The sequence below is a fragment of the Gobio gobio genome, assembly GCF_949357685.1.
Source record: "Gobio gobio genome assembly, chromosome: 4".
NCBI lineage: Eukaryota > Metazoa > Chordata > Actinopteri > Cypriniformes > Gobionidae > Gobio > Gobio gobio.
The window spans coordinates 34,993,222-35,019,397 of NC_137100.1; the positions used below are offsets into that span (position 1 = coordinate 34,993,222).

At 36.9% G+C, this 26,176-nt stretch overlaps 2 protein-coding genes across 5 annotated transcripts in view; one reads left to right on the plus strand and one right to left on the minus strand.

Moving 5' to 3' along the window:
* Positions 1 to 965: 965 nt before the first annotated feature.
* LOC307125405 (uncharacterized protein) lies at positions 966 to 11,354 on the plus strand (the record flags this gene model as incomplete). Its single annotated transcript, XM_079815257.1, has 4 exons — positions 966 to 1,060; positions 8,901 to 9,018; positions 9,159 to 9,557; positions 10,106 to 11,354. The coding sequence occupies 4 exons, from the start codon at positions 966 to 968 to the stop codon at positions 10,490 to 10,492; spliced, it is 999 nt and encodes a 332-aa protein (XP_079671383.1). The 3' UTR covers positions 10,493 to 11,354.
* Positions 10,829 to 26,176, minus strand: part of myo1ca (myosin Ic, paralog a) — a 36,234-nt gene continuing 20,886 nt past the window's right edge. For 2 of the 4 annotated variants that reach the window (XM_079815326.1, XM_079815324.1), the window contains exons 9-32: positions 25,298 to 25,369; positions 25,046 to 25,165; positions 24,785 to 24,867; positions 24,503 to 24,608; positions 22,329 to 22,409; positions 22,142 to 22,233; positions 21,938 to 22,032; positions 21,801 to 21,847; positions 21,646 to 21,726; positions 21,458 to 21,563; positions 21,199 to 21,316; positions 21,002 to 21,115; positions 20,346 to 20,422; positions 20,118 to 20,186; positions 19,946 to 20,030; positions 19,671 to 19,830; positions 18,526 to 18,609; positions 18,350 to 18,443; positions 18,190 to 18,248; positions 17,438 to 17,573; positions 17,138 to 17,208; positions 16,948 to 17,045; positions 12,189 to 12,316; positions 11,221 to 12,009 (exon numbers count right to left, since the gene is read on the minus strand). In XM_079815326.1, the coding sequence (XP_079671452.1) occupies positions 11,978 to 12,009; positions 12,189 to 12,316; positions 16,948 to 17,045; positions 17,138 to 17,208; positions 17,438 to 17,573; positions 18,190 to 18,248; positions 18,350 to 18,443; positions 18,526 to 18,609; positions 19,671 to 19,830; positions 19,946 to 20,030; positions 20,118 to 20,186; positions 20,346 to 20,422; positions 21,002 to 21,115; positions 21,199 to 21,316; positions 21,458 to 21,563; positions 21,646 to 21,726; positions 21,801 to 21,847; positions 21,938 to 22,032; positions 22,142 to 22,233; positions 22,329 to 22,409; positions 24,503 to 24,608; positions 24,785 to 24,867; positions 25,046 to 25,165; positions 25,298 to 25,369 (2,208 nt within the window). In that variant the 3' untranslated portion in view covers positions 11,221 to 11,977. Of the gene's footprint in view, positions 12,010 to 12,188; positions 12,317 to 16,947; positions 17,046 to 17,137; positions 17,209 to 17,437; positions 17,574 to 18,189; positions 18,249 to 18,349; positions 18,444 to 18,525; positions 18,610 to 19,670; positions 19,831 to 19,945; positions 20,031 to 20,117; positions 20,187 to 20,345; positions 20,423 to 21,001; positions 21,116 to 21,198; positions 21,317 to 21,457; positions 21,564 to 21,645; positions 21,727 to 21,800; positions 21,848 to 21,937; positions 22,033 to 22,141; positions 22,234 to 22,328; positions 22,410 to 24,502; positions 24,609 to 24,784; positions 24,868 to 25,045; positions 25,166 to 25,297; positions 25,370 to 26,176 lie in introns of all 4 variants that reach the window. The other 2 variants (XM_079815325.1, XM_079815327.1) reach the window with 2 other exon arrangements.

Consider the following 26,176-nt stretch of genomic DNA (forward strand, 5'->3'; position numbering starts at 1 on the left):
CAACAAAAAGAGTGTTTTGCATGTACATAACAATTTTTTTTTTTTACATAAGTACAGTTAGACAACTAATTTAAAGAGGGGCCATTTATTGTTATATTGTTCATTTTTCAGTTGAACTTCAGGATCACTCATAGCTACCAAACACCTTTTTGCATTTGTACAGTTGTACATTTTAAAAAGTGCATTAGTTAAGTTTAATGACATTTGTAGGCATTTTAATTTACATTTAATAAAGGTTTGTTAATCAGTATGTAATGTTTAATAAGTTAATAAGTAAACATTAACAAGCTCATATTTATAGCTATTTGAATATATATTCGTTAAGCATTATATAATGTTTGTTAATGGTTTAATGACAGTTATTATAAAGTGCTACCCAATTTGGAAACATTCTGGTCAGTTGACTTTTTGTAATTTTACATATTTCTGTAGAATTGGTAGTCACACTAGATAAAGACAAGCTGCAAATGTTAAATGCAGTTGTTGTTGAATCTTTACACCTGAGAAATGCACAAACTCAACTGCATAGCTAGAAACTTAAAAGAGTTTTGAATACAATGTATTGATTCTGTTTTCTTGTAAAGAGGACACAAGAAATCCCCCAATAAATGTTTGTAGGCCACTTTCACTATTGCTGTTTTATGGCAGGGATTGTCAGGAATTGGTTCTGAAATTTGCCTTTAGATGGTAAAGATCCGGGTGTGGAAAATTGTTTTAAAGTTTTAAAGAAATGCTTTGCGTACTAGCTGATGCATGTTGTGAAATCTGGATCTTTCAAAAAGATACATGCTTTTCTTACTCAGAATGTGAGAGTCAGACTAGCACAGTTCCGATTCCTGTGCGGGTGTTTGGTATACAAACATTGTCTGTGTGTGTAACTGTAAATTATGTATGTTCCTTAAACTTAAAAGCTAAAGCCATTAAGCAAATTAAACTTTTCATAATTATTTTAAGATGAAAGCATAATGAATACCAAAAGAGGAGGTGACCATCTATGTGTGGAAGCCCAGATGTTCACCTTTGCGAGCTCTGTTCTGCTGGAGTCAATGCGGGATACTTGGTGAAATTTTGTTTATTTGATTTCCCTGCTTGATGCAGTCTTGTTTTCTAGGCAAAAGGGAACATCAAACCAGAAGGAAAATCAAAATCACATCACGTTACCATCGCGTTTGCAACATTTTCCACATATCAATATTTCTTTATTATAATACACTCTAAAAAAAAAAAAGGTTCTATATGGCACCAAAAATGGTTCTTGGCTCATAATCATAGGGGAACCTTTTTTAGTGCTTATATTGTTGGGCTGATTCTCCATGGGCCAGCAGACCTCTTGCTAGACCTTTTACATTAATTAATTTTACATGCACACACTTATCCTTAAAAACCAAAGTTACAGGAAAAACATCCCTGAAAATCCCAGAAAAATTGGCTGTAGAACTGATTTGTGCAGTTATTAAAAATAAAATCATTTTATATAATTTTCAAATAGTTTCTATGGATAAAGTTATACACTCTAAAAAAAAAGGTTCTATATGGCACCAAAAATGGTTCTTGGCTCGTAATCATACACTCTAAAAAAAAAGGCTCGTAATCATAGGGGAACCTTTTTTAGTGCTATATAGCACCAATTTTGGTGCTTCAGTGGTTCTTCAGCGGTTCTTCAGAGGTGCTATATAGCACCTTATTCAAAGAACCGGTGAAGAACCTCTGAAGAACCACTGAAGAACCACTGAAGCACCAAAATTGGTGCTATATAGCACTAAAAAATGATCCCCTACACTCTAAAAAAAAAAAAGGTTCTATATGGCACCAAAAATGGTTCTTGGCTCGTAATCATAGGGGAACCTTTTTTAGTGCTATATAGCACCAATTTTGGTGATTCAGTGGTTCTTCAGCGGTTCTTCAGAGGTTCTTCACCGGTTCTTCAGAGGTTCTTCACCGGTTCTTTGAATAAGGTGCTATATAGCACCTCTGAAGAACCGCTGAAGAACCACTGAAGCACCAAAATTGGTGCTATATAGCACTAAAAAAGGTTCCCCTACGAGCCTTTTTTTTTAGAGTGTATGATTACGAGCCAAGAACCATTTTTGGTGCCATATAGAACCTTTTTTTTTTGGAGTGTATAACTTTATCCGTAGAAACTATTTGAAAATTATATAAAATGATTCTATTTTTAATAACTGCACAAATCAGTTCTACAGTCAATTTTTCTGGGATTTTCAGGGATGTTTTTCCTGTAACTTAGTCTTTAAGGATAAGTGTGTGCATGTAAAGTGAATTAATGTAAAAGGTCTAGCAAGAGGTCTGCTGGCCCATGGAGAATCAGCCCAACAATATAAAAGAGGAGGCCTTATAATATTCAAATATCAGCGTAGCTTTAGGTTCTCATTGCCATCTTGTGGATCAATTGAAAGCAACAGCCCCTTTTCCCCTGATTTCCCCTGACCGGCTTCTGGATGTGGGCAGACTGGAGACTCAAGATGACTGTGAGTGCATATCTGATCTCATTTGATGGCCATTAAACTCATTTAGTCCACTTGACTAAAAAACCTAATGGTCATTTGGTTAAGGATTGGGTATAGCTCATTTAAATATTCCAGCACTGGATCCAATGTCCTGTCGACCCAGCTCGACAAAAATGCAACATCCGGAGAAATGAGGATAAGGGAAAGAGAAGTTGAGAAAAAAAAAAAGGGGGAGAAAGAAATAGTGAGAGAGAGAAGTGATACCATAGGTTTTAGCTGAGAAATGTAACAAAACTGATGTGTCATAAGGAAAACTAATATCTCTGACTGTTTTAAACTCTAACTCTCTGTTACAGTATTGGATGAGTCAGGACTGAGAATGACAGCATGACAAAAATAGAGACACTGCTGGAAAAAAAAAAAGAAATGAGGAAGAACTACTGAAATCGTAACCGTATCAGGAGGGAGGTTGATATCAAAAGTGTGTTTATGTCTCATGTTGTTTATACTGTAACATGCTATTCAAAAGTATGGTTTCGCCTGCATTAAATACACCTAAAATAGTAAATATGTGAGTATAACGTGTGTATGTTCTGAATGACCTATTCATGCATGAGCAGTCATTTGAGTCACAAGTGCTCATAGACATCGTGACCCCCAGTGAAATATGTGGGTGTCTCTGAGTTGAGAATTACCCCTTCCCACGAGTCACCACTGTCCAACAAGAAATGACGAAATGTACATCACCGCTTTGCTCCGCCTCCACCCTTGTGGTTTCTGCCCTATACTTCTCTGTTCTTGCGCCCTCACAGAGGATCACTCAAGGGATTACCAGGAAGAAACATGACAGGGTTTGCAAGACTTCCTTATTCCTTATTAGGCATAAGCCTAAACTAAGAAAAGTACAAGTACTACTACACATTGGGTTTCAAAAGTCTGAAACCATATTACAAGTCTGGCACCACATTTAGACAACTTGGAAATAAACAGGATTGGTTTTTTGGACTTCTTAAAAAATTTCAAACAAAGATACGCAATGATGTAAAATAAATATTTCTGTCTCTGCACCATTTCTAGGCCACTAATCAAATACATTAATTTCTAACAATGGTCATTTCAAAGCATGCTGGATTAAATGATCATCAGATTTTACACAAATTCATGAAGCTCTAGTGCCGCGGCCAATAAAGCAAAAGGGGGACAAACCAAATACAAAGACATTCTTAAAATCATGTATATTTTCAATTATAATTTTTGGTAACATTTTCCGATAATGTCTGTTGGAACTCATGATGCAAAAACGCACTTAATGTAATAAGTAGGGGAGAGTGGGGCACAACCGAACGTTTTTTGACTTTCTCCGTTTGTGTAAATCCCCCCCCCCCCCCCCCCCCCCCACACACACACAATAATTTCACACATGTCTGGTACAATTCTGTGGTTTTGTTTCATTAATACAGTGTATACTTTTTTCTTGATTTACCCCGAAAGAATGGAAGTGAAATGTGACAACTTGCCCCATAGGTGGGGTACATTGTAACATGTGAGGGGCACGATGTAACATATAACAGCTTAAAATTTTACCTGATATAATCAAACAAATATCCAAAACAAACTAAAATATTTTGTCCATAAAATACAATTATTCACTTTTTCAAATAAAATAATGCCATTTTTTAATCATTAAAAATAAACAAATTTTTGAGTTTGACAACAAACCCATCGCTAAATACAGTTATACAGCTTAGTTAAAAACATAATAATAATGAATAATTTCTGAACATTGACTCCTGACCTTTTCTCATGGTTTCTCAAAAGAATTCATAAAAGTATAGAATATAATAGCGTAGTTCTAATGGGGGCACATTGTGTCTTCTGCTGTTAGATCAGCATTAAAGAATGATCTCAACTGTTAAATAACAGATTAAAATAATATCAGATTTGTCTAATTTTAAATAAACACTAAAAACTGAGATAAAAAATTAAATTACGTTAGAAATTTACTTTTGCTATGGTTAAATATCTTCCAAAGATTTTCTTGATATGGCAACTAGTAAATACTCTAAGTTTCGTCATCCTGGCATGTGTGGAAAGTTTTAAACCATGTGTTAAACCACTAACCCCGCTTTAGGTTGTGCTCCGCTCTCCCCTATTACGTTATTATTATAATACAATTTTCATAATGTAATAATTTTCTCAAAATGTATTAAAATCTTAAGCTCATAAATAATGTAATAAAAAAAATACATTATGAGAAAATTATTACATAATAAACTCACCATATTTTCATTATTGTAATTGTCACCAGTGATTGCCATACAATCTCAGACTACATTACCCATAACCCACTGTCTGGACTAATCAACCATGATTGTTTACAGCTGTGTCTCATTAGCTCATTACCTCACATGCAGTCCTTCAAGTCTTGTTTAGTGTAACACTGCAATTCTGAGCATTTCTCTGGTTTCCTGTGTCTTGGTTTTTTGATCTTCTGCCCGGTTTCCTCTGTTTTTGCCTGTGACTCTGTTATTGTTTGGACTGGGGTGTTTATAACCTGTCTGTTCTCGACTACGATGTTCATTACCCTTTCAATAAAAGCTTCTCTAGACAACAAAACAAAACTGATCTTCAGTTCAGCCTTTGTGTCTCGGAGCAGTTCGTCACAGTAATAGCTTTTAAAACATAAAAAAATACTATTCCCTTACAGTACATTTTAAAAAGTCTAAATACAGATAAATTAATAAAATCAGAACTTTTGCACCTTTAAACTACTTGTAGTAGAAGTAGTATCAGTAATCTGGTGGATTTTGTAGGCAGGTTAAGAATGGATTTAAAATGTACTGTAAAGGAATAACAATGCTTTATTTAATGATAATAGCATGCATATTTAAATCTGTTGCATTTTGCAGGTAGTTTAAGACTGGATTTAGAATTTTAAAAATGTACTGTAAGGTAATACTAATATTTGTTATGTTTTAAAAGCTACAATAATGAAAATATAACATGTTTTTGGCGAGTTTATGATAATTTTCTCGTAATGTAAAAATTATTACATAATGAGCTCAAGATTTTATTACATTTTGAGAAATGTATTACATTATGAACATTTTATAATTATAATAATAATAATGTAATACTTATTACGTTATGTGCATTTATTACATTATGAGTTGCTACAAGGTCTCATTTGTTAACATTAGTTACTGCATTAACATGAACTAACAATTTTTATATTTATTAACCTAGTGATCATCTAACCAATGTTAACAGATACAACTTTTGATTTTATTTATGTAGTAGTAAATGTTGAGATTAACATTAGCTAATATTAATAAATGCTTTAAGTGTTGTTCATTATTTGTTCATGTTAAGGAATGTAATTAAGTAATGTTGACAAATTAAATTTTTTTTGCTAATTATATAATGAAAACTAAATATGGAAATGTATTTTAAATTAAGTAGGTAACGTGTAATAATGATCTCTATAGTTATTTGGAGATATGTACTGTATATGTATGTACTTTATATGTACTGTATGTACTTTCCAGTCTATCTCAGAAAATGAACTTCACTTGAGAGAGAGAGCGAGAGACGAATGACAGAGTGAGAGAGCGTAGATGGAGAAAGGAAGTGTTGCTCAATTCAAAACTAATGCTAATGGAGAAAAACATGAAGTGAGATGCACATGTGGTGCAACTGCAGTTTTGCATCACCAAATAAACCTCAGCATTTCTACTCACTGTAATCAATACATGTCACCTTACATAACAGCTGTGGTCAGAATGTGAGGCATCTTCTGTTAAGCGATGGTCATATGATTACTTAAACATCCGATGACACCATGATGCATGTCTAACACTCTCTGTCTTCACAGAAAATGACAAAATGAAATCGGGGTGTGTCGTTAGAATGGATATTCCCTCAAAAAAGAGAGAGAACGAAAAAAAATGTTTTGTAGTATTTGGATATCCCACTTTAGGTAGAATGGAAAAAAAGTAAATTCAATAAACACTGGGAATGTACAAGAACAATCCAGAGGATTTTCTTTGAAAACTGCCGCTTTTTATTGTTAAATAGTTAAATTCAGTTGTTGCTCAAAACAAATTGTGAGCCATGTGCTTGGACTGAATTGCACATGTTTGCCTACTGTTTTTTGACTCGCATGCAGGTCAGAAATGTTTTGGAGAACTGTAAAAAAAAAACAAAAAAAACATGTTTTATTAATGAACCTCTTCTGATTTCCATTAGCAGCAGAAAATCCTAAAGAGAAGAAAATTCAAATTTCCTCAACAATCTAATGATGTCATTCATTTTCGAGTGTATGTCCTATAGATGTGCACGTTTTAATTACACCCAAATTACAAAATCAGATCTAAAGCGCTATCATTTGTTTGTTATTTAATTAACTATAAGAAAAGACAAAAAAAGAGGAGAAAAGATGTGCTGCTGCAGATAATTGTACAGGCGATATAATGGTGCAATGCATGTGCAACCATGATGTTTTTGTGTGTTTTTTTTAATAAAGATGTTTCAAATTTACAGATATTGTGGTCTCTTATTTAAGAAGGTACTTTTTGTGAATGTATGCCCCAGCTGGTCATGGGGCAAAACAGAAATTTCATTCTCATGTAGAAAACAGCTGTTGAGTAAGGCAGAGACAGAGACTAGATCGTGTAAGGAAGCGTCGGAGGGTCTTCCCCACAGGGACTGCCATGTGAGTTTCCATGAAACAGACTCGGTTGTAAAATGTAAAATAGAAATTTATGCAACAACACCCTAAACATTTATTCATGCTTGTTTTTTTTGTGTGTTTTTTTTCACCTGCTACATGTTTGAAATCACTCCCTGATGTGAGATATATTTTGAGAGGGTATCAGTGTCATTTGTTTTAAATACATATACTAAATTAATATTCAACATCTTTAAACTGATGTTTTGAAAATGCATATATTTATTAACTTATATTCTATCAATTGCATCTATACATCATAATTTAGGGTCACACTTTATGTGTCACACCATCAGCCACACCCTCAGCACCAGATTCCTACACACACACACCTGCAGCCAATCATAAGCACCTTCACTAGCACCATAAAGCTCACACTCTCCTTATCACCTTCGTCTGGTCTTGTTTGTTTTACCCTGAATGCTTATCTGTGGATTAGGCTACTCACCTTCGCTTCGAACGGTCATGTCCTCTTCAGAGATCCGTTCTCTTCATCAGCCTGTCTTCAGTCCTTCAGCCAGCTCTCTCCGAAACCTGCAATACAGATAAGACTCATTCTCAACCAGTTTCACATTATGATCTGCTAAGTGTTTTTCAAAAAATACTGTTCAGACCTGTGTTTGCATTATTTTGTTCCATGACAGTATAGGTGTCATTACTATGTACTTACATTAAATAAAGTTGGGTACAATGTACTTATTGTATTCCTGTTGTATTGAAAATCACTGTTGCTGCTTCTGAGGTGGGATTCAGGCAAATATTTCATTATAAATAAATCACTATCTGATTTGACAAAGCGCCCACACAAGCTTTGGATAACTAACATATCACACTCACCCTCACATTATACAATGCTTAATCTAAATAAGGACATAACAGACTTCTGTTGTTTTTGTACAGTTTATGCATGCATGTACGTCCATAGGCCAAATATAAGCTCTTGAGGCTTGCTTACAATAGGCTATAGCCTAAATGAAAATTCTGCATCACTACTGTACTTCTTGGAACTGTTCGTATGCGAGCCGAAAAAGAAGAACAAACACTGGCATTCCCAAAAAAGAGAAGAATGAAACCGAAACGATTTTTAGCGAATATAAAGAAAACATCTCTGGTGCATCATCTCAAATCACTCAGGACGACTGAACAATCAAGTGCTGATATTCAAATATTAAAACGGAGGTGAGCCAATATCAATTTAACTCTCTTACCAAAACAGAAACTACACATCAGGAGATTAATTTTAAATGCTAAAATTAAAAATAAGCAATTTAATGTTTATTCATTTAAATAAGACGTTTGAGTGCAATTCATCCAAGTTAATCATCTGTATTGGGTAGGCAACAGCTAGTAAACGCGTTTGACCATCTCTAGACTGAAAATATATTTTTGTTTATTATTATATACGATCAGAAGAAGGGAGAGCAAACGACCCCGATTTACGACGGTCTGTTGTTTAGCCCAGGTGATTTAAAGTGTCTTGCATAATATCCAGTTAGATATGCCAGTCATATGCGACTGCGGTTGATTTCTGATGTGAAATATGATCAATAATATCTCCAAAAAGGGCTAACTAAACTGTGATACATCACTGTCTATATAATAAACGAGTTATCACTACTTTGAATGATCTGACAGTTTCACTCTCCATTCTCCCAGATGTTTCGGCGGTGTCAGACTCCTTTTTGCATCCTCATCCTCGTGTGTAGTATGGTGTCTCCAAATACATCTTCCCCTCTTGGCCACAGAGGAGCGCTGTCCTTCTCAAATTCACTGCGCCTCACGCGCACTGTTCGCGCCCGCGTCCAACAGCTGCTGTCCCAATACGTAAGAGAACTAATGCATATTTTCTGTATAGTAACCAAAACAAATGAATGCCAACATTCAGATTTGTATTGTTGTATTACTTTATTGTTATTATTAATCAGTTTGTATCTAAACTTACACACAATGTGATTTCATGACAGAAACAACGGGTGTTTGGTGGCGAGCTATTTGAATACGGAGACCTGAAGCTGAGTTCACTGCCTTCAGTGACTGTCAGTTATCAGACCTGGCTACACATGCAGGTGTGCACTTTATCGCGTAGTAGCCTATTTAAGTTGTTTTACTGCATGAGCGTACGTTTTAACAGTATTTGTTTGGTTCAGGACACTGAGCGTTTGCGTATGGCCTCTCACTACCTCCATACTTTCTGGACTCAACTGGAAGGTCAACGGCAGCAGTTTGAGAGAGTAAGAGATGCGACGAATGGAAGAAGAGAGCAGAGAAGAGACAAACGAGGAAGGCCACAGCCCACCTTGAGCCAAAGTTTTATGGGTCTGCAAATAGATCTGCGGGACCTAATGAGACAAGTCAACACTCAGGTAGGCTACAAGTGCAGTCTTGTTAGATACGCAACAACGGCCCAGTCAATAGTTCATTTAAGAATCATGATAGACACATCATGCCTCAGTTAAAGTTGCAAAACATTGGGGTTCTTACCAGAGTATCTACGAAAATCCCAAGGGGATTTTTTTATAGGGTAGCCTATATGGAAAATAGGCCTATTTGTGATTATATTTAAATCCAAGAATAGTAATATCGACTTCGGCATGTTTTAGTCACATTTGTTTGTTCTGCCTCGTGATCTCTGTGTGATTATTTTCTAACTGGTAGACCTTATAAAGTCCACTTCTTTATTCTAGGTTCATTTGAGACTTCTAAATAATATTACATTAGAATATTTCATAATATTGCAATAATTATGCAATATTCTAAATCCAGGGTTTCAACCACATGTTTAAAGGTCAGGTATGAAAACAATTAGGAATTTTCTTTAAAGTTATTATAGTGTCACAAATAAAATGTAGCTTTTGGGGATACAAACAACAGGCTGACAGAATAAAACTCTTGTTTCTCTCTCTGTCTGCAGTTGAAGAGTATCACACAGGTGTCTGCATCCACAAAATCTCCACTTCTCCATCCCCTACACTCCACTTCATCTTCCAGTCCGATTCCCAGCATGCATCATTCGACAAAGCTCCAGACCCCAAGAACCTCTGATAACCCTCGCAGCTCCGCACACTCCACTGTACTGTCGTCTCGAGCCTCGAACTCTGCCGACAGAGGATTGACTTCAACGACGGAGAAGCAACCCACCCGGGCATCAACGACGGAGACCAAGCAGACCACAACCGCAGGGGCGTCCCTTTGGATTCAGCATCTGAGAGGGTATGTGATACTGAGAGATCTAGAACGGTACTTGAGCAGACTGGCACGAGATTACACTGTGCTCCAAGCTAAATATAAACGTACATAAGCAAATAAAAAATAAAAAAACAAGTATTGGACAAACACAGAATTAAATTATAAAACACAACCAAGGAAATACAAAATTGAATACACTAAAATGCATGTCCTTAAACAACCATGTCACAGTTGCTGTTTACTTTGCTGATTAGCTGCTGTTTTATTTATGAGAATAATTTATTGCTATTTTTTTACTTACTGTTTGTTTACACATGACTATACGAATACTTGTCTTAATGTGTGAAAATGTATTTTATTTGATCTACATTTCAGTATTTTATATTTACTGTTTGTTTACATGTGACTATACGGATACTTGTCTTAATGTGTGAAAATTTATTTTATTGTATCTACATTTCAGTATTTTATATTTAATGAGTATTTCCATGTATGGGATAGGTCAGGGGAGTGAACACCTGAATGGGCAGCTAGTGTAGGTTATCGTGAGATTGCCTAAACAGTATTATAAGACCAGCAAGTATTTTTAGATTTTACAATCATTGTGTTGATTGTATTAACACAATGCCAGCATCATTTAAACAAACAGTACATGTTTTGTTTATACTTGGCAATTTAACTGAAGCAAAAAAGGTTAGTCAGCCATTCTCGAAAATCAAAATTCCCCAAACACCCCACTTCCCTCCTTCACGATAATCAGCAAATCAGAGGTCAGCATGGGATTAACTTTACATCCCCTTTTCTTAGTCATTCCCCTGTACTTTCCACCTTGTCTTATTTATGAAGTTATTTATTTTATTTATGTGAAAATGTGTGCCAAAACCTTTTTAATACAATATTTATTGTTCATAAATATGTGCAAAAGTGAAATGTTTTTGTACATTCATGTGAACTGAATAAAATGACTGAGAAGCACTTCTAGTGCATGTGTATTTATGTGACCGTTCCCCCCCCCCCCATACAACGGATAGTATGTGAAGCCATACTGAACAGGCATGTTGTGACTGATCTCTGTTTCAAGACACTGGTTGACATTTTTTTGGCAGTGTTAGAGAGAGAGAGATAATAGAGCAAACCAAAGATAACATATTAACCATAAGCCATTGCATTAAATCATTTTGTCAAATTATTTGACAATAACTGGGTTATAAAATGTCTCTGCCGATAGGTAGTAGTGTTATTTGTAAATGTGTTTTATTTTAAAATATTATGTAGTTAATAAGAATCCTCAAAAATACTCTGCAGTATATCAGTATAGTAAAGCTTGAATTACTATCATAATTGAAATAGCAAAGATTCACTTGATTGGTTAGATGAGAGAAATTATATGAAGTCATCAATTAATCCACAAAATCGTAATTAAATGTTATCTAAATTCAGTATTCAAAAAATTGATTACAAATGCAATTTAATATACACTTGCTAATATGTGCTTTTGTAGTGAGACTGAAATGAATCATAAAAAGTATAGTCTGGCTCTGTGTAGTGATTGGCTAAAGCACTCCTGTGAAATGATCTGTCCACTGCTGGTCAGCTGTCATTGGCTGTTCATGAGATTCGTGGGGTGGTCTAGAAAAGAAATAGCAGTTAATTGCAAACAGCATGTTAAACAAATCAAACGGCTTTGCTTAACAAAACGGCTTTGCCTCCTGAATTCCTATCACCTCTTTTCTTTCTTTTTTCAAACTCTTATAAACTTTGTTGTCTCTATACCCTTATAACTAAAACAATTCATTCTTTAGCCTTACATTTTCTCATCATAAGTGTGAGTCTCACCACAGACAGGTGTCCATTCTTGGTCTTGACCACTCGCAGGTCCGATCCACTGGTGAAGTCTATAATTCCCTCTTTCCCCTTTGCTATGGCAAACCTGATACTGGAGAGTAAAGCACATTCAATTTGAAAGGTGTAAGCGTGCATATACATATACTCACTATAATAAACTACATTCAAATGAAATAAAACAATGACAAACAAAGATAAAAAAATATATAGGCCTGTAAATGTTTTTGAAAGAAGTTTTTTAAGTTCACCAAGGCTGCATTTATTTGCTAAAAGATACATTAGCGCAGGGCTTCTCAACTCTGGCCCTCAAGGTCCACTTTCCTGGGGAGGGGATGAAGTGTGAACCGTTTGGCAGGGTCCCGGGGCATGCTTCCCCATGACATTTATTTATTCATTTATTTGTTTTCTTGTTTGTTTGTTTTTGCAACATGCTCTTTTGTGGTATCATCCACACATGCATTGATAACAGCTGCAAAAAAAGTAATAGCCTAGTTAACAATTACTTGTTTACATAGAATATGATGTATTTTATTTTATTTAAGCACCTAAAAACTTATCAGTTTGACAGAATTTTCCAAAATAAAGTGCTATCATAGGTCAAACTAACTGTACTTCAAATGTTCTTATTTTGAAAATGTTAATTTTCTGTCATCTCTTGGAATATCTGAAAGCCAGGTTTATCTAATACGTCATTAACATTATTAGTAGAACACATTTTACACATGGGGAAAATCAATTGTTTAGTGAATAATTCAAGAAGGTCCTCTTGATTCTAACTTGTACTTGGCCTTATGAAAAAGTAACAGTTCTTGTAATTGTTTAACTATAGCGTTTGTTACAATCAGGAGTTAAGACATTTGATGACTCCTCATTACCCATGACAGGTCACTATGGCCAATGTTAACCTTTTTCTTTCCTTTTTTTATCTGTACTATTTGTAATGAAAAATGCAACATACACATTTAGAAGCTATAGTTACAACATGCCACAGTTGTAATATAAATCTTTAGTGAAAAATCTTTTCCCTTAAAGGGGTCATGAACTGCGTTTTTTTTAAATTGTTTTATGATGTTTTCTGGGGTGCACTTATAATGTTAGAATGCTTTTTACATCAAAAATGGTCATAATTTATAAATAAAAGGCATTTTTCCTACCCTGATTTTAGCCTCTGCTCTGAACGCTCCGTTTTAATGGCCGTGTGTTACATGTAGACAGGAGGCAGACACAGGTGTTAACAGGAATGGTAGTTTATTGACCACAGTAGAGCATGGGAAGTGGAGCAGGTGAGTTATGCGGTTGATGGTAGTTAGGAAGGTGATATGAGTGAGAGAGTTACTGTCTTTTGCATAGAAGGTAGAATGACGCTGGAGCCTGGAGATTGCTGGAGACTGGAGATCGCTGGAGGTCAGAGGGACGGACAGGAACACACCCACACAGCGGACAGGAACACACCCACACAGCAGACAGGAAACACGGAAGGAGGGATACACGCTGGAGACAGGTAGTATCGATAGGAGAGTCCTTGAGGTAAGCATAGGTAGCAGTATATGCGAACGAGACCGGACGTGGAGTGCTGTGTGCGTGTGCTTCTTATGGTGCTGGTGATGAGTGCCATGATGAGGTGCAGGTGATAGTGATCAGTACTCTGGGGATGGAGTGCGCTGTGATTGGTGAAGGGTGGAACCTGACGTGTCTGTGACGCCGTGTCTGCTGTGAGAGTTCAGTGTAAACACCCACTGCTGTGATTGGCTAACGTCTTTCCATTTGAAATAGTATTACTCTCTCTTTTAGCTCGTTTTTACAATTACAGCTCTCATGGTTAACTAATCGTGAAAAGTGTTGCATTACATTTAGATCTATGGCATTATATTAAGATTGTGGCATGAAAAGTTGCAGTGATGATCATTGTGTGATCACCGATCACACACATGTTGAGCACATGAAAGCAGTGATCTCGTCATTGCAACTTAGTTTCTGTACACTAGCCAATGCTTTTATCTTCACTAACAGTGCAAATGTGATATAGTTAAGAGATTCGTTGAATAAAACGGGAGTTACTGATTAACGCGTCACTGATAAACTCTCCTGTTTGATTGACAGGTTCAGCACGTCCTGCTCAAACGATTGCAAAGAGAGCTTTCTTTGATCGCTTTCTTTATAGAATTTAATCACCGTTAAATAACAGATTATTTTCATCCTACTAAGAGAAACCATGCAAGTTGATGTTTAGTCACTGGTCTGATTTACTGACACACAGACAAAGAACATCTGACTACATGAATCATCACATTTCAGATCAGGCATTAGAATGAACACAGTTGCTTACATGTTGCATTACTGTTGAACCCAGTCACTGCACAATATTTTGTAATCCTCAACGCCATGTTTATTGCTTTGTAGCTCGAAGGTTTAACACTAGGCCTATGTTACATGCGCGAATCGGTGGGCGGGGCCAAACAGCCAGTGATGAAGTAGGTGTTGATAATAGGCTTGTTTGAGATGCGCCTCGCCTCGCCTGAAATTCAGCCGAGACTAGGCGGCTGCAGTGAGGGGAGGAGTGAAAAAAGTGCAGGCAAGCCGGACAGTTCTCTCTTCTCGTAGTGGATCAGACACCTGCGAGATCAAAGGCGGATATCGCGGGATTCACACTCGTGCGCTTTGTTGCTGATAAACTGGATGTAATTTAAGTTCTGTTACTTTTATATGAAAATAAATATTATGAACAAGACACCCAAAGTTTTTGTTATTTATTTCCATTCGAAAGACGTGTTTATCAATCATTTTTACTTTAATTAGGCCTACATACATGTTTGTATATATATATATATATATATATTTATAAATATGACAACAATCCCATAACCCACAGAGAGATCGCCTTTGTTAGAGAGTTTGGGAATATTCACACATAAAAACATGATATCAGAGTTTTAAAATCAAACATTTTGAAAAAGAACCATACATCACGGTTGTTTAAACCAATAAGCATTAAGCTGTGTCGTCAGCAAGTCGTTTCCCATCATGCTTTTGCTCCGCGCAGTCGGTGGAGAGCAGCTGCGCTCGACTGCAAAATCCGACACATCCGCCTTTCGCTCGCGAGAGTTTTTTGACATACGTCGGCATGACATCAGAGCAAGGCGGACCGCCCTCGGACACTTTTCTAACCGGCATGCATCTCGCGCTGATCACCGGTGATCGGTTCTGCGCAGATTTCGCTCATCTCAAACAAGCCTATTCTTCTGCTGAGGCGGTGCTTGCCTCCCTTTGACGTCATAGATCCCCATTTTGAAAAACCGTCGTTTGCTGGGCCTGGTGTCTATAAAAGCTTTTCTTTAACTAACAAGGACGTTTTCAGCTATGAAACTTACAGGATATTCTTATATTACCATGACCTTTTATATATCAAAACAGATTATCTATTGTAAATTTAGTAAAATTTACCACAACAAATACAACAGAACATGATAAATTCTAGTATGCGTGATCATGAGTAGTTTTAAAAGCTTTCTAATATATGTCAGTGCAGGAGGATGTTTTCTCCTCTTTTCATTTTAGTTTATGTGGCTGTTTTAGATCATGTTTGACTTTCCCCAAAGGATTTTAGATTCTCAATTGAATTCAAATGTATAGCACATTTTGGTGTGATTCGCGCGGCACTCAAGCAAATCGGGCTTCAGTCATATTATGCAGATAGTTATAATAGTTCAGTTCGTACAGGAACTTATGAAAGCTTATAAAAGCTCTGAACGTGCAAATAATTAATGTATTAATTAATAGCCTGATTCTATGGCTATAATTATTGGGGGGTTGTACTTGCTTGTTTTAACTACGCCCCTGGCTCCAACCCTGATCAAACACAACTGAACAAGCTAATCAAGTGTTACTAGAAAGGTATAGGCAGGTGAGTTTGATCAAGTGTAATGGAGGCCAGCTAGTAGTTGCTGTGCGAGTAAACCTCACTCCTATGATCTCAAGAGACGCTCTAGCGACTGATGTTAGAGGTTGCAGCCTTTAGCCTCCTTGTAAGAGCGTCCGACTCTCATGCCGGCAGACCCGGGTTCGAGTCCCGCTTGGAGCGGGTGGTTTGAACAGGAGGGGTTACACAAGGTTGAAGCTAATCTCTACAGGAAAGTGGACCTCGAGGGCCAGAGTTGAGAAACACTGCACTACTGTATCTGTGATCCTGTGATGGCATCATCAGTCTCACATGATCCTTCAGAAATCATTCTAATATGCAAATTTACTGCTCAAGAAACATTTATTATTATTATTACTACCCGTATTGAAAGCTGCTTAATATTTTATAAAATATTTTGGAAATCCAAAACAACAGCAAATTTTAAATCTTTTGTAACATAAATTCTTAACTGTGACTTTGCTGAATAAGTATACATTTCTTTCAAAAAAAGAAAATCTTACTGACCCTAAAATTTTAACAATAGTGTATAAAATGTTGATTCAGGTTCTTGCTATGCTAGGGATCCTGGATTGAAACCCCACAGAGTAATGCAGCTTTTAACAAGTCAAGTAAATTTCACATTGACAGTGAAGAAAGCTGTGTCTCTGTGGGATGGGGCGCTTGCCTCCCTAGAGCACATTGCCACCCCTGCCAAACACATTTCATCTATGAAAGGATTCGCCAATGTGCAGACACACACACACACACACACACACACACACACACACACACACACACACACACACACACACACACACACACACCTTTCGTAGCTGATGTTGACATTGTGTATCTTGTCTGCCATGATGGCCAGCTTGGTGACAGTCTCAATCACATGATCACATTGCAGCACCAAGTCACCCTAGAGGACAGAAGGCCAAAGGTCAAAGTGAAACAACAGAGGTCCAACAGCACAACCAAGACAAGCACAGAGCATGACAGGCCTTCTCTCACCTTCTGCTTACTGTCAGTGGTGGGAATATGCAAAACAAAGAATCCATCACTGAGGGAACTGATAGAGATACCTACAAAATAAAACAAAGCAATATTGTATAGTGTTGCAAAGTGTTAATAGGTTAATGGTGCGCAGGTCGATTGACACTGATGAGAAATTATGGGTTGAGTACTAGGGAAGAGTATGATTACCCAAGAATTAGATACGGTGAAAAACAGGAGTATGCAACTTTAATAAGCCTGGTTGTCGTACAGTATTGTTAGGCAACAATAGAGAGAGCTGTATTACAGTAACATTACCCAGCAATGTGCCGTATTCGATACGTTGTTTGATTTTTGCTTCCTGGACCAGCACAGCAGATGAAGCGGTCAACAGCAGCTGACGCACACGTGCACGGAAACCATGCCGATCGTACTTGGTGACCGCTATACCATACTGCAAAAGAAGAGGAGAATATACGATAAAATCATCAACCCCTTCAATATCAACAACAAGAAAAAACATAAATATTAGATTCATTTTATTTTAAATATATTAATTTAATTTAATTATATTGACTTGCTCCTTTTAATAAATACTTATTATTATTTTGTCAGTTTAGTAGGAGCCATTTATACGCTTTTGGTCACATTGTCTAATGTTCTAGAATCTGTGTGCGCCCTCTACAGGGGAAACAACAGGATAAAGCCACAGGTGTTCAATGGGAGTTAAAGTCTTTAAAAACGTCTTCCTCTTATTTGGTCTTTTTAAGTTGTCCTCTTTTCATTTTATATAGTTTATATTGTATTTTGCATAAGTTTATTTCAAGTATTGTAACATCCAAAATGAATATACAAACTTCAACTCAACATATTCATTATGGACTTAAATGAATTTAATGGAACCCAGTTACCAAAAAAAGAAGCATCTAAAAATTCCCCAGTAGGTGAACTTCGCTATACTTCACTAAGCACTTCACTATGTTTTAATAGTCACTGCACAGTACATTTATATGAAAAACACACAAACATTCTGCATTTTTCCCCACACAAAAGCATAAAAACACATTTACCTTCACCTTGTTGTCATTCCCAAGAGTTTGCAGCACTTTGAGATTGATATCTTCCGTCTCTGTAGTAATAAAAAATGTCACTGAGTTTCTGTATTTGTTTGTGTGTGTATGTGTGTTTTTTGGCATAGATGTTTTTTTTTTCTTTATGTGTAAATATTACCTAGCCTGGTGGCTACAAAGAGTTTGGGAACGCTTCGAGGGTAGCAGTCCTTCTGACCACTAAAGATCGCACTGGCTACAACCTTCTGTTCCAACTGCAGACAGCGAGAAAAGAGAGTTATGTTTATCCATGTATGTGGTGTTTGTATGTATTTGCTCTTGTATAAAGGGCTGTACCTGCTTCTTCCACTCTGGCTGGATTCTCCTGCAATAGTCATTGACCAGGTTGCGTATGCATATTATGTGAAGGCGCTCTGATGCCTGCAGGGGAAAACAAAGTTTTACATACACTACCGTTCAAAAGTTTGGGGTCGGTATGATTTAAAAAAAATGTTTTTTAAACCTCTTGTGCTCACCAACGTGGCACTTATTCAATAAAAAAATAAAGAAAAACTATTGTGAAATATTGCTACAATTAAAAATTTTTTAAAAGATATTTTATATATATTTTAAAATGCAATTTATTTCTGTGATGGCAAGGCTGAATGCTCAGCATCATTACTCCAGTCTTCAGTGTCACATGATCCTTCAGAAATCTGATTTGCAGCTCAAAAAATATTTCCTTTGGTATTTATTAATGTTGGTAACAGAAGTACAGTTGCTGCCATCACACATTTTTCAAAAAATTATTTTCAGCATTTGTTTGAAATAGAAACTTTTATAACATAATAAATATCTTTACTGAACTTTTTATCTATTTAATACACCCTTCCTGAATAAAAACTTGATGGCTGTATGTCCTCAAAACACAGATTTCATCAATCTGCAGTTGGTCTGATCAAACAAAGCTCAGTGGTTCAAATTATTATTATACCTATCATCATGGGCGTCGGAAGCAAAAAAAATGTGGGTGGGTCCTCAGAATTTTTTTACTGGAATAGATGCCAATTACATTAAGTACAAATATACAGCTTTACTTGGTAAACGTATACGTCGGAAAGACAAAATTACGTAAATCGCCATATCATTGAGAGCGATAGTAGTGTAGGGGTAAGACGCACGGCATCTAGTTTTGACACAAATCGACCCGCGGTTCGAGTCCTGCTTTCGCCGAAATTAATCTTCTCCGTTTTCCCATCACATATCAAATCGGAAAGGCATTTATTTTCAATACAAATTAAGAAAATATTAGAAAAGTGGAAATAAAGCGTCTAATATGTGTTTAATAATAAGTGTTTGTCGATTAGGGGTAGGTAAACAGACATGTGCTGAATGTTAGAGACGATAAAAGTGAGTGGGTCCAATATCATTGATCGTAAAAAGTGGGTGGGTCTTGTCCCACCCATATACAATGGTTCCGACGCCCGTGCCTATCATCATACCTCAGTTAGCGAGGGCGGTGGTCTTGGCCAGCTCTTGTCAAGAACACTTTTTGGCAGATTCCTTTTCACTTTCATCAAGAAGGAGAATCGCACATGATCCAGGAAGTACTCATTTTCAGGGCAACGAGGCTCATTGCGCAGGATGAAGCCTTTGACCAACCTGTGGAGGGCAACGACAGAAACAAGAAAACACATTGTGATAGATTAAGGAAGGATAAAATCAATGACACAATCAATGCAAGTAATTCATTCACATAATATAAATACTCTCATACTTGCGTATAGTGTCGGCTGCTTGTCTACGTTGCCTGGCTTTCCTGCGGCCTTTGACCCCTCTCCACCATGACTGGATAACAATTACTGCAAGATGAAAGAGACTAACAGATTGTCTGTTGCCTTCCTTTGCTATCCCTGTATGTCTGTGCTCAGTCTATTTGTCAAGATTACCTGCATGTCGGATCCGGTGGTACTTGGCTCGCTCCCTGTAGCCCCGCCAAGATGTCTGCAGAGTGACAGCTAAAAATGTCATAAATGAAACATAAAATTTTTTTCATTACATCATTTATAAATACAAAAAATAATAACACTTATTAAAAAAGATGTTTAAAGCAACTGATCACAGCTTTACAAATAGGCGCTTACAGTGAAGGGACATCATTATCATCGCAGTCTTACCAATGGTTTGTTTCTGAGCCTGAAGGGCATCCTCAGTCACAAACAGGGTCCTTGGGAACCGGATAAAGATTTTGGATCTAAACAGAAAGCAAACTAAGATCAAATTTTGAATATCAATTATTATCACCCCAGCTCTTCCACTGCTGCCCCAATAGAAAGAAAGACCTCCTTCCTCTATGTAGTTATTTTTTGTTGTTGTTAATATTTTCAGGGTTTCTGGACAAAAATTACAAATGCAATAAATTGATTACAAAAGATATTTATTTCAAATAAATTATGTTCTTCTAAGTTCTAAATTCTATTCAATTATTCAATCAGATAATCCTGAAAAATATTTTGTTTCACGCTTTCCACAAAAACATTAAATACAAATAAATGTTTCTTGAGCTCCAAATCAGCATATTAGAATGATTTCTGAAGGATCATGTGACACTGAAGACTGGAGTAATGATGTCATGGTGTCATCACAGGAATAAATTAGATTAGAAAATATATTCAAATTATTATTTTTTTTTTCATTGTAATAATATTTACCAATATTGCTGTTTTTACTGTGTTTTTGAACAAACCAATTCAGCATTGTTGAGAATAAGAGACAGAGAATCTTACTGACCCCAAACAATAGCGTGTATGTCTTTTCTTTTCTCGTCTCTCACCTGCCCAGTTTGTATTCTTCAGGTTTGTAGTTGAGGTGTTTGACCAGAGTGGCAACCCCCTCTGGGAGTTTCCCACTCCAGTTTGGCCAAGTGTCTGGACACAGAGACTTATACCTGTGTAAGAAACAATGTACAAAACAAAGTAAAGGAACCCGGCCATTTGGCTGTATGAACATCAGTGTGTCTGAGAGACTGACCTCTCTAAGAACGCCTCATAGTTTCGCCTGTAGGCAAATCCAGCTCTCCTTACTCTCAGATTCTCCATCAAACCCAGATACTTCACCTGATGCCTGACCAAAACCTCATCAAATCTACCTGAAGAAACAGGGGATAACAGACCAAGGATGGAGAACAGCACACACAATGGCAATAATATCAAAACAAGGGAAATAATATGAGCATATTAATTGGTGTGGGTGATTTATTGGTATCAGTACCACATATATATGGTCTTACCTGGCTGTTTTGCGTCATTGGGTTTTATACAGCGGACATACGATGGTTCCTTAGACATCAGAATCTCCATCAGTTTAGCCAAACTGAGCTTGAACTGTGTGGCAGCCTGAGCAGAGACAAGGCTTAATTTCTTATTAAGTTTATGCACAGTATGTGTCTCGATGTGTGTGCGTTTCGGTTCATCTAACCGATTCTGGTCTTCTCTGATCCATCAACTCATCTGCATGGAAACACTGACTCACAATGTGATTTCCCGATTGACACAGCACCTGTAATGAGATACAGTGAATTTAAATACATATATTTTCAGTCATAACATCACCCCACTGTAAACACACTTTACCTCCTTCAGGTGTCTGTATAGCAGGTCATTATTTTTGTCCAGAAACCCTAAAAAAAGTAGGGGGGGAAAATACAATCATGGCACCAGAAAAAATAACTGTGGATGAATAGATGGATGAATGGATGTTCTCTCTTCACCGTTGACGTTGTAGTTGACCTCTCCAGCATAATGAACCAGTCTAAATTCCTCCCGCCCAATTGCCTTGCGGACCTTCCCATTGGCCATTTTATGACTAGAACATGGAACGGACCAATCAGATACCAGACAACATCCCAGTAACATCTTAAACATCACTCGTGCTGCTCTAGCAATGGAAACACAGAGAATGCTAGTGGTCCTACGTGACAAAATGAGCATGGCCTCCCAGTGTGTCCTCCAGCTTCTCCAGGAAGGTGATGTCACATGCATCTCCTCGTCTTAAGCACTCCTCATCCTGATTACAATACATTAGATTCAAATTAGTTCATTTCAGCTCAACTTGGATGAACAGAAAAAGTGAATATTCAGAAGGTAAACACATAGACAGACCAGAATGGCGATGATGCCTTTATACTTCTCCTCGACCAGATCACAGATGATTTTGTTGTTGAAATATTCCACTCGCTCCCACTGCCCAGAACACAAGGAATATCATTTTTACTCAAATATAATGAAAATGAAAGCAGTCTGTTATACTGAGAAATGCTGCACTTATTTGATCAAAATCTAGAAAAAGCAATAATATTGTGAATTTAAAATAACTGTTTTCTATTTCACTATATTTAAAAATGTATTCCTGTTATGGCAAAGCTACATTTTCAGCATCATTACTCCAGGCTTCAGTGTCACATGATCCTCCAGAAATCATTATAAAATGATTTTCTACTCAGCAAACATTTCCTAATTATTCTTAATCTCAATTTTGAAAACCGATGTCCTGCTTAATATTTTTGGAGTCCTGGAGTCCAAATCTTAAAGGGATAGTTCACCCAAAAATGAAAATTAGCTCATGATTTACTCACCCTCAAGTCATCCGAGGTGTATATGACATTCTTCTTTCAGACGAATAAAATCTGAGTTATATTAAAAATGTTCTGGCTAATCCAAGCATTATAATAGCAGTAATAGTTGCTCTGTTTTTGAAGTCCATAAAAAATGCCTCTGTCCGTCAAATAACGTGCTCCACGCGCCTCCGGGGTGTTAATAAAGGCCTTCTGAAGCGAATTGATGCGTTTGTGTAAGAAAAATATCCATATTTAAAAATTGATTAAATTTTTTCTATGGCTCTGCATCAACCGTCCCCTCGCCATCACTTCCGGCGAATAAGGTCAAAATACATGCAAAATACCGGCGCAATCATAGATATATACATAGATTCCTCATTAGTGCCTGCGCGGATCGGTCGATTGAGGCATCTACGTATATATATATATCTTTGATCGTGCCAGTATTTTGACCTTATTCACCGGAAGTTATGGCGCTGGGAATACTAGATGACATTCGTCTGATAAGAGGTAAAAAAATAACATAAATACTGTTCGGTTTCTCGCAGAAACCAATCGTTTCATGTCTTAAAGGGGTGGTTGCATGCGATTTCACTTTTTTAACTTTAGTTAGTGTATAATGTTGCTGCTTGAGCATAAACAGTATCTGCAAAGTTACAGCGCTAAAAGTTCAATGCAAACTGAGATATTGTCTTTTAAAGTTATGGCAGTTTATTGCCTACAAAAACGGCCGGTTTGGACTACAACAAGCTTCTTCCCAGGTTGGTGACATCATAAACCCTTGCTATTAACATAAACACTGCCCCCGCGAACACGCAACAAAGTGGGCGAGGCCAAGTCGCAGTCATTACGAAAGAGAGAGAGCTGTTGCAGAACTACAAACTACATTTGGTCATCTAACCAATCTAAGACCATTGGGTTTTTCAGAGGGATGGGCTTCACAGAAGCAGGAAGCAAACGAGTCGTTCAAAGGACAGTGAAGACAGCGGTGTGGAATAAAGGTAAAATATAAGAAAAATATGGCGTTTTAAAAAAAAAGAAGTATTAAGACATGTTATACTGCGCCCCATAAACACAACCAAGCCTAGAAAAAAACCACAGAACCACCCCTTTAAGACATCAATTTGTCGCTACGAGCCGCATGGTTTAATAAGGATTCGTATGTCTATGTGTTTTTACTCTCATTGCTCTCATACTCTAAAATATCCCCATTGACATGCATTATACGACTGTCACACTGCAAAGGTTGGAGTTAAAAATCTTCATTTGTGTTCTACTGAAGAAACAAAGACACCTACATCTTGGATTCCCTGGGGCTAAGCAGATTAAAAAAAAATAGTTTTTGGGTGAAATATCCCTTTAAAAAGAACAGACTGTATTTGAAATATAAATCTTTTGTAACATTATAAATGCCTTTACTGTCACTTTTGACCAATTTAATGCATCCTTGCAGAAGAAAAGTATTAATTTATTTCTTACTGACACCAAACATTTGAACGGTAGTGTATGGTTTTGTATCAGGTTTACAGAAATATAACATTCTATTAATTTAGAGAAATTAATTAGACATTTGCAGGATTGATAATAATAATATACAAATGAATAGAACATAAATCTAAACAAAGGAGTCTGCTGCCCATAATAGAAGATGTACTTGCTTAATTAATAAAAGTTAGTTTTTAATAGAAATTTTAGAAATATTTTCTCACAAATACTCACCACGACCCCCTCTGCCTCGTACTCCTCCTGTTCACTTTTTAGTGTGAGCTCAATAAACAGCTGCTGTAGTTTTTCATTGCAGTAATTGATGCAGAACTGCTCAAAACTGACAGAGAAAAAGAGAAGAATGTCCTGATTAAGTCTTCCTTTCTTCCACTCTTATTCATATTTTCTTTGATATGAAATGTTTTGAATGATGCATATAGCTATTTAAAACGGTCTATTTCTGTGTTAATATAATTCTTCAGCAAAGTTCTGAAAGTCAAAAAGTGAGAAAGACACCTGTTGTGTTGAAAGACCTCAAATCCATATATGTCCAGCAAACCAATAATAGAAGAACATTTACTGGAGTAGTAGATTTCATCCTGTAAACATCAAAAACATAATTATCTTCAAAATCACTCCACTAGAGGGCACATCAAAACCAAAAAAAACACACTAAGCTCCAATTAAATACAGTACATGCAAGATGGCATTCAGACAAATAAGCCCATTTAAGTAAAGCAAGGACACAGTCCTCATCATCAGAAAAGAAGGTCACACCTTAAAGGCCAGTGATTGGTTTAACTTCTGGACAAGCCAGGTAAAGGCACGACCATATATGGCTTTAGCCATTGAGTCCCGAGCAGAAAGCGCCTGTTCTAAACTCAAGGGACTAATCATCTGAAATCAAACACAGACACAAACAACTGTGTACACACTGCATCTACTAATGGACTGAATGCACATGGAGATTAGCAAAGATCAAGTATGTTGAAAGCTGTAAGAGACAAGACAGAGATATTGTGATATTACCTCCTCCCCTTTGGCAACAATTTTCTTGTGAGTAAGAGCTTCTTTCAGGACTGACCCGTCCACACCCAGCAGCTGTTGATAGAAAAAAACAAGGAACATTTGTAGGACATTTGATTTTGTAGAACATCAAGCACATACAGTATGCTTGAGTAAACCTGAGTAGGAGAGACCTGGGGCAATTGTCACACTAAACAACAGTGTGATCATTTAAATTTTTTCAAAATCTTCAACAAAAAATAAAAATAATTTTTGGATTTGTAATATTGCCTTTGAATTCAAAATAATACCTATTTTATCTTGAGGTTTCAGAAAGATGCTGTCACTCAAGCTGGTAGCTGCCATACAAATTTTCATCATGGGCCCTATACACCCTGGCGCAATGCGGCGCCAGGCGCAACGCAAGTGTTTTTTGCTAGTTTCAGCCCGACGCAGTTACGTTTCCACGTCCTGCACCACCTTGTTTAAATAGCAAATGCATTTACGCCCTGGCGCCAGGGAAACTGGCTTTTAAAGGGAATGGGAGATGAGACTCTAATTGGTTTATTGCACATTACGGCCAAAACCAACCTATTACTCATTAAGAGAATAGGGACAACCCTTTTAGACCATGACCATTTTTTCCATCGTTAAACTAGCAAAAGTGGATTCGGACGCACCTGCGTCATGCACTTCAGACCATACGCTTAGATCGTTAAAATAGGGCTCCATGACTGTGAGGTCAGGAGGAAAACTATGCAGCGGTGTAGTGTCTGGGCATGCAGGGTATGCACGTGCAATTGGGACCGGGTGGATTGGGGCCTGCCCAGGCAGACCTTTTCATTAAAATTAGGGAATTAATTTTTAATTCGTGGCCACGATATATATATTTTTTGTATGCAT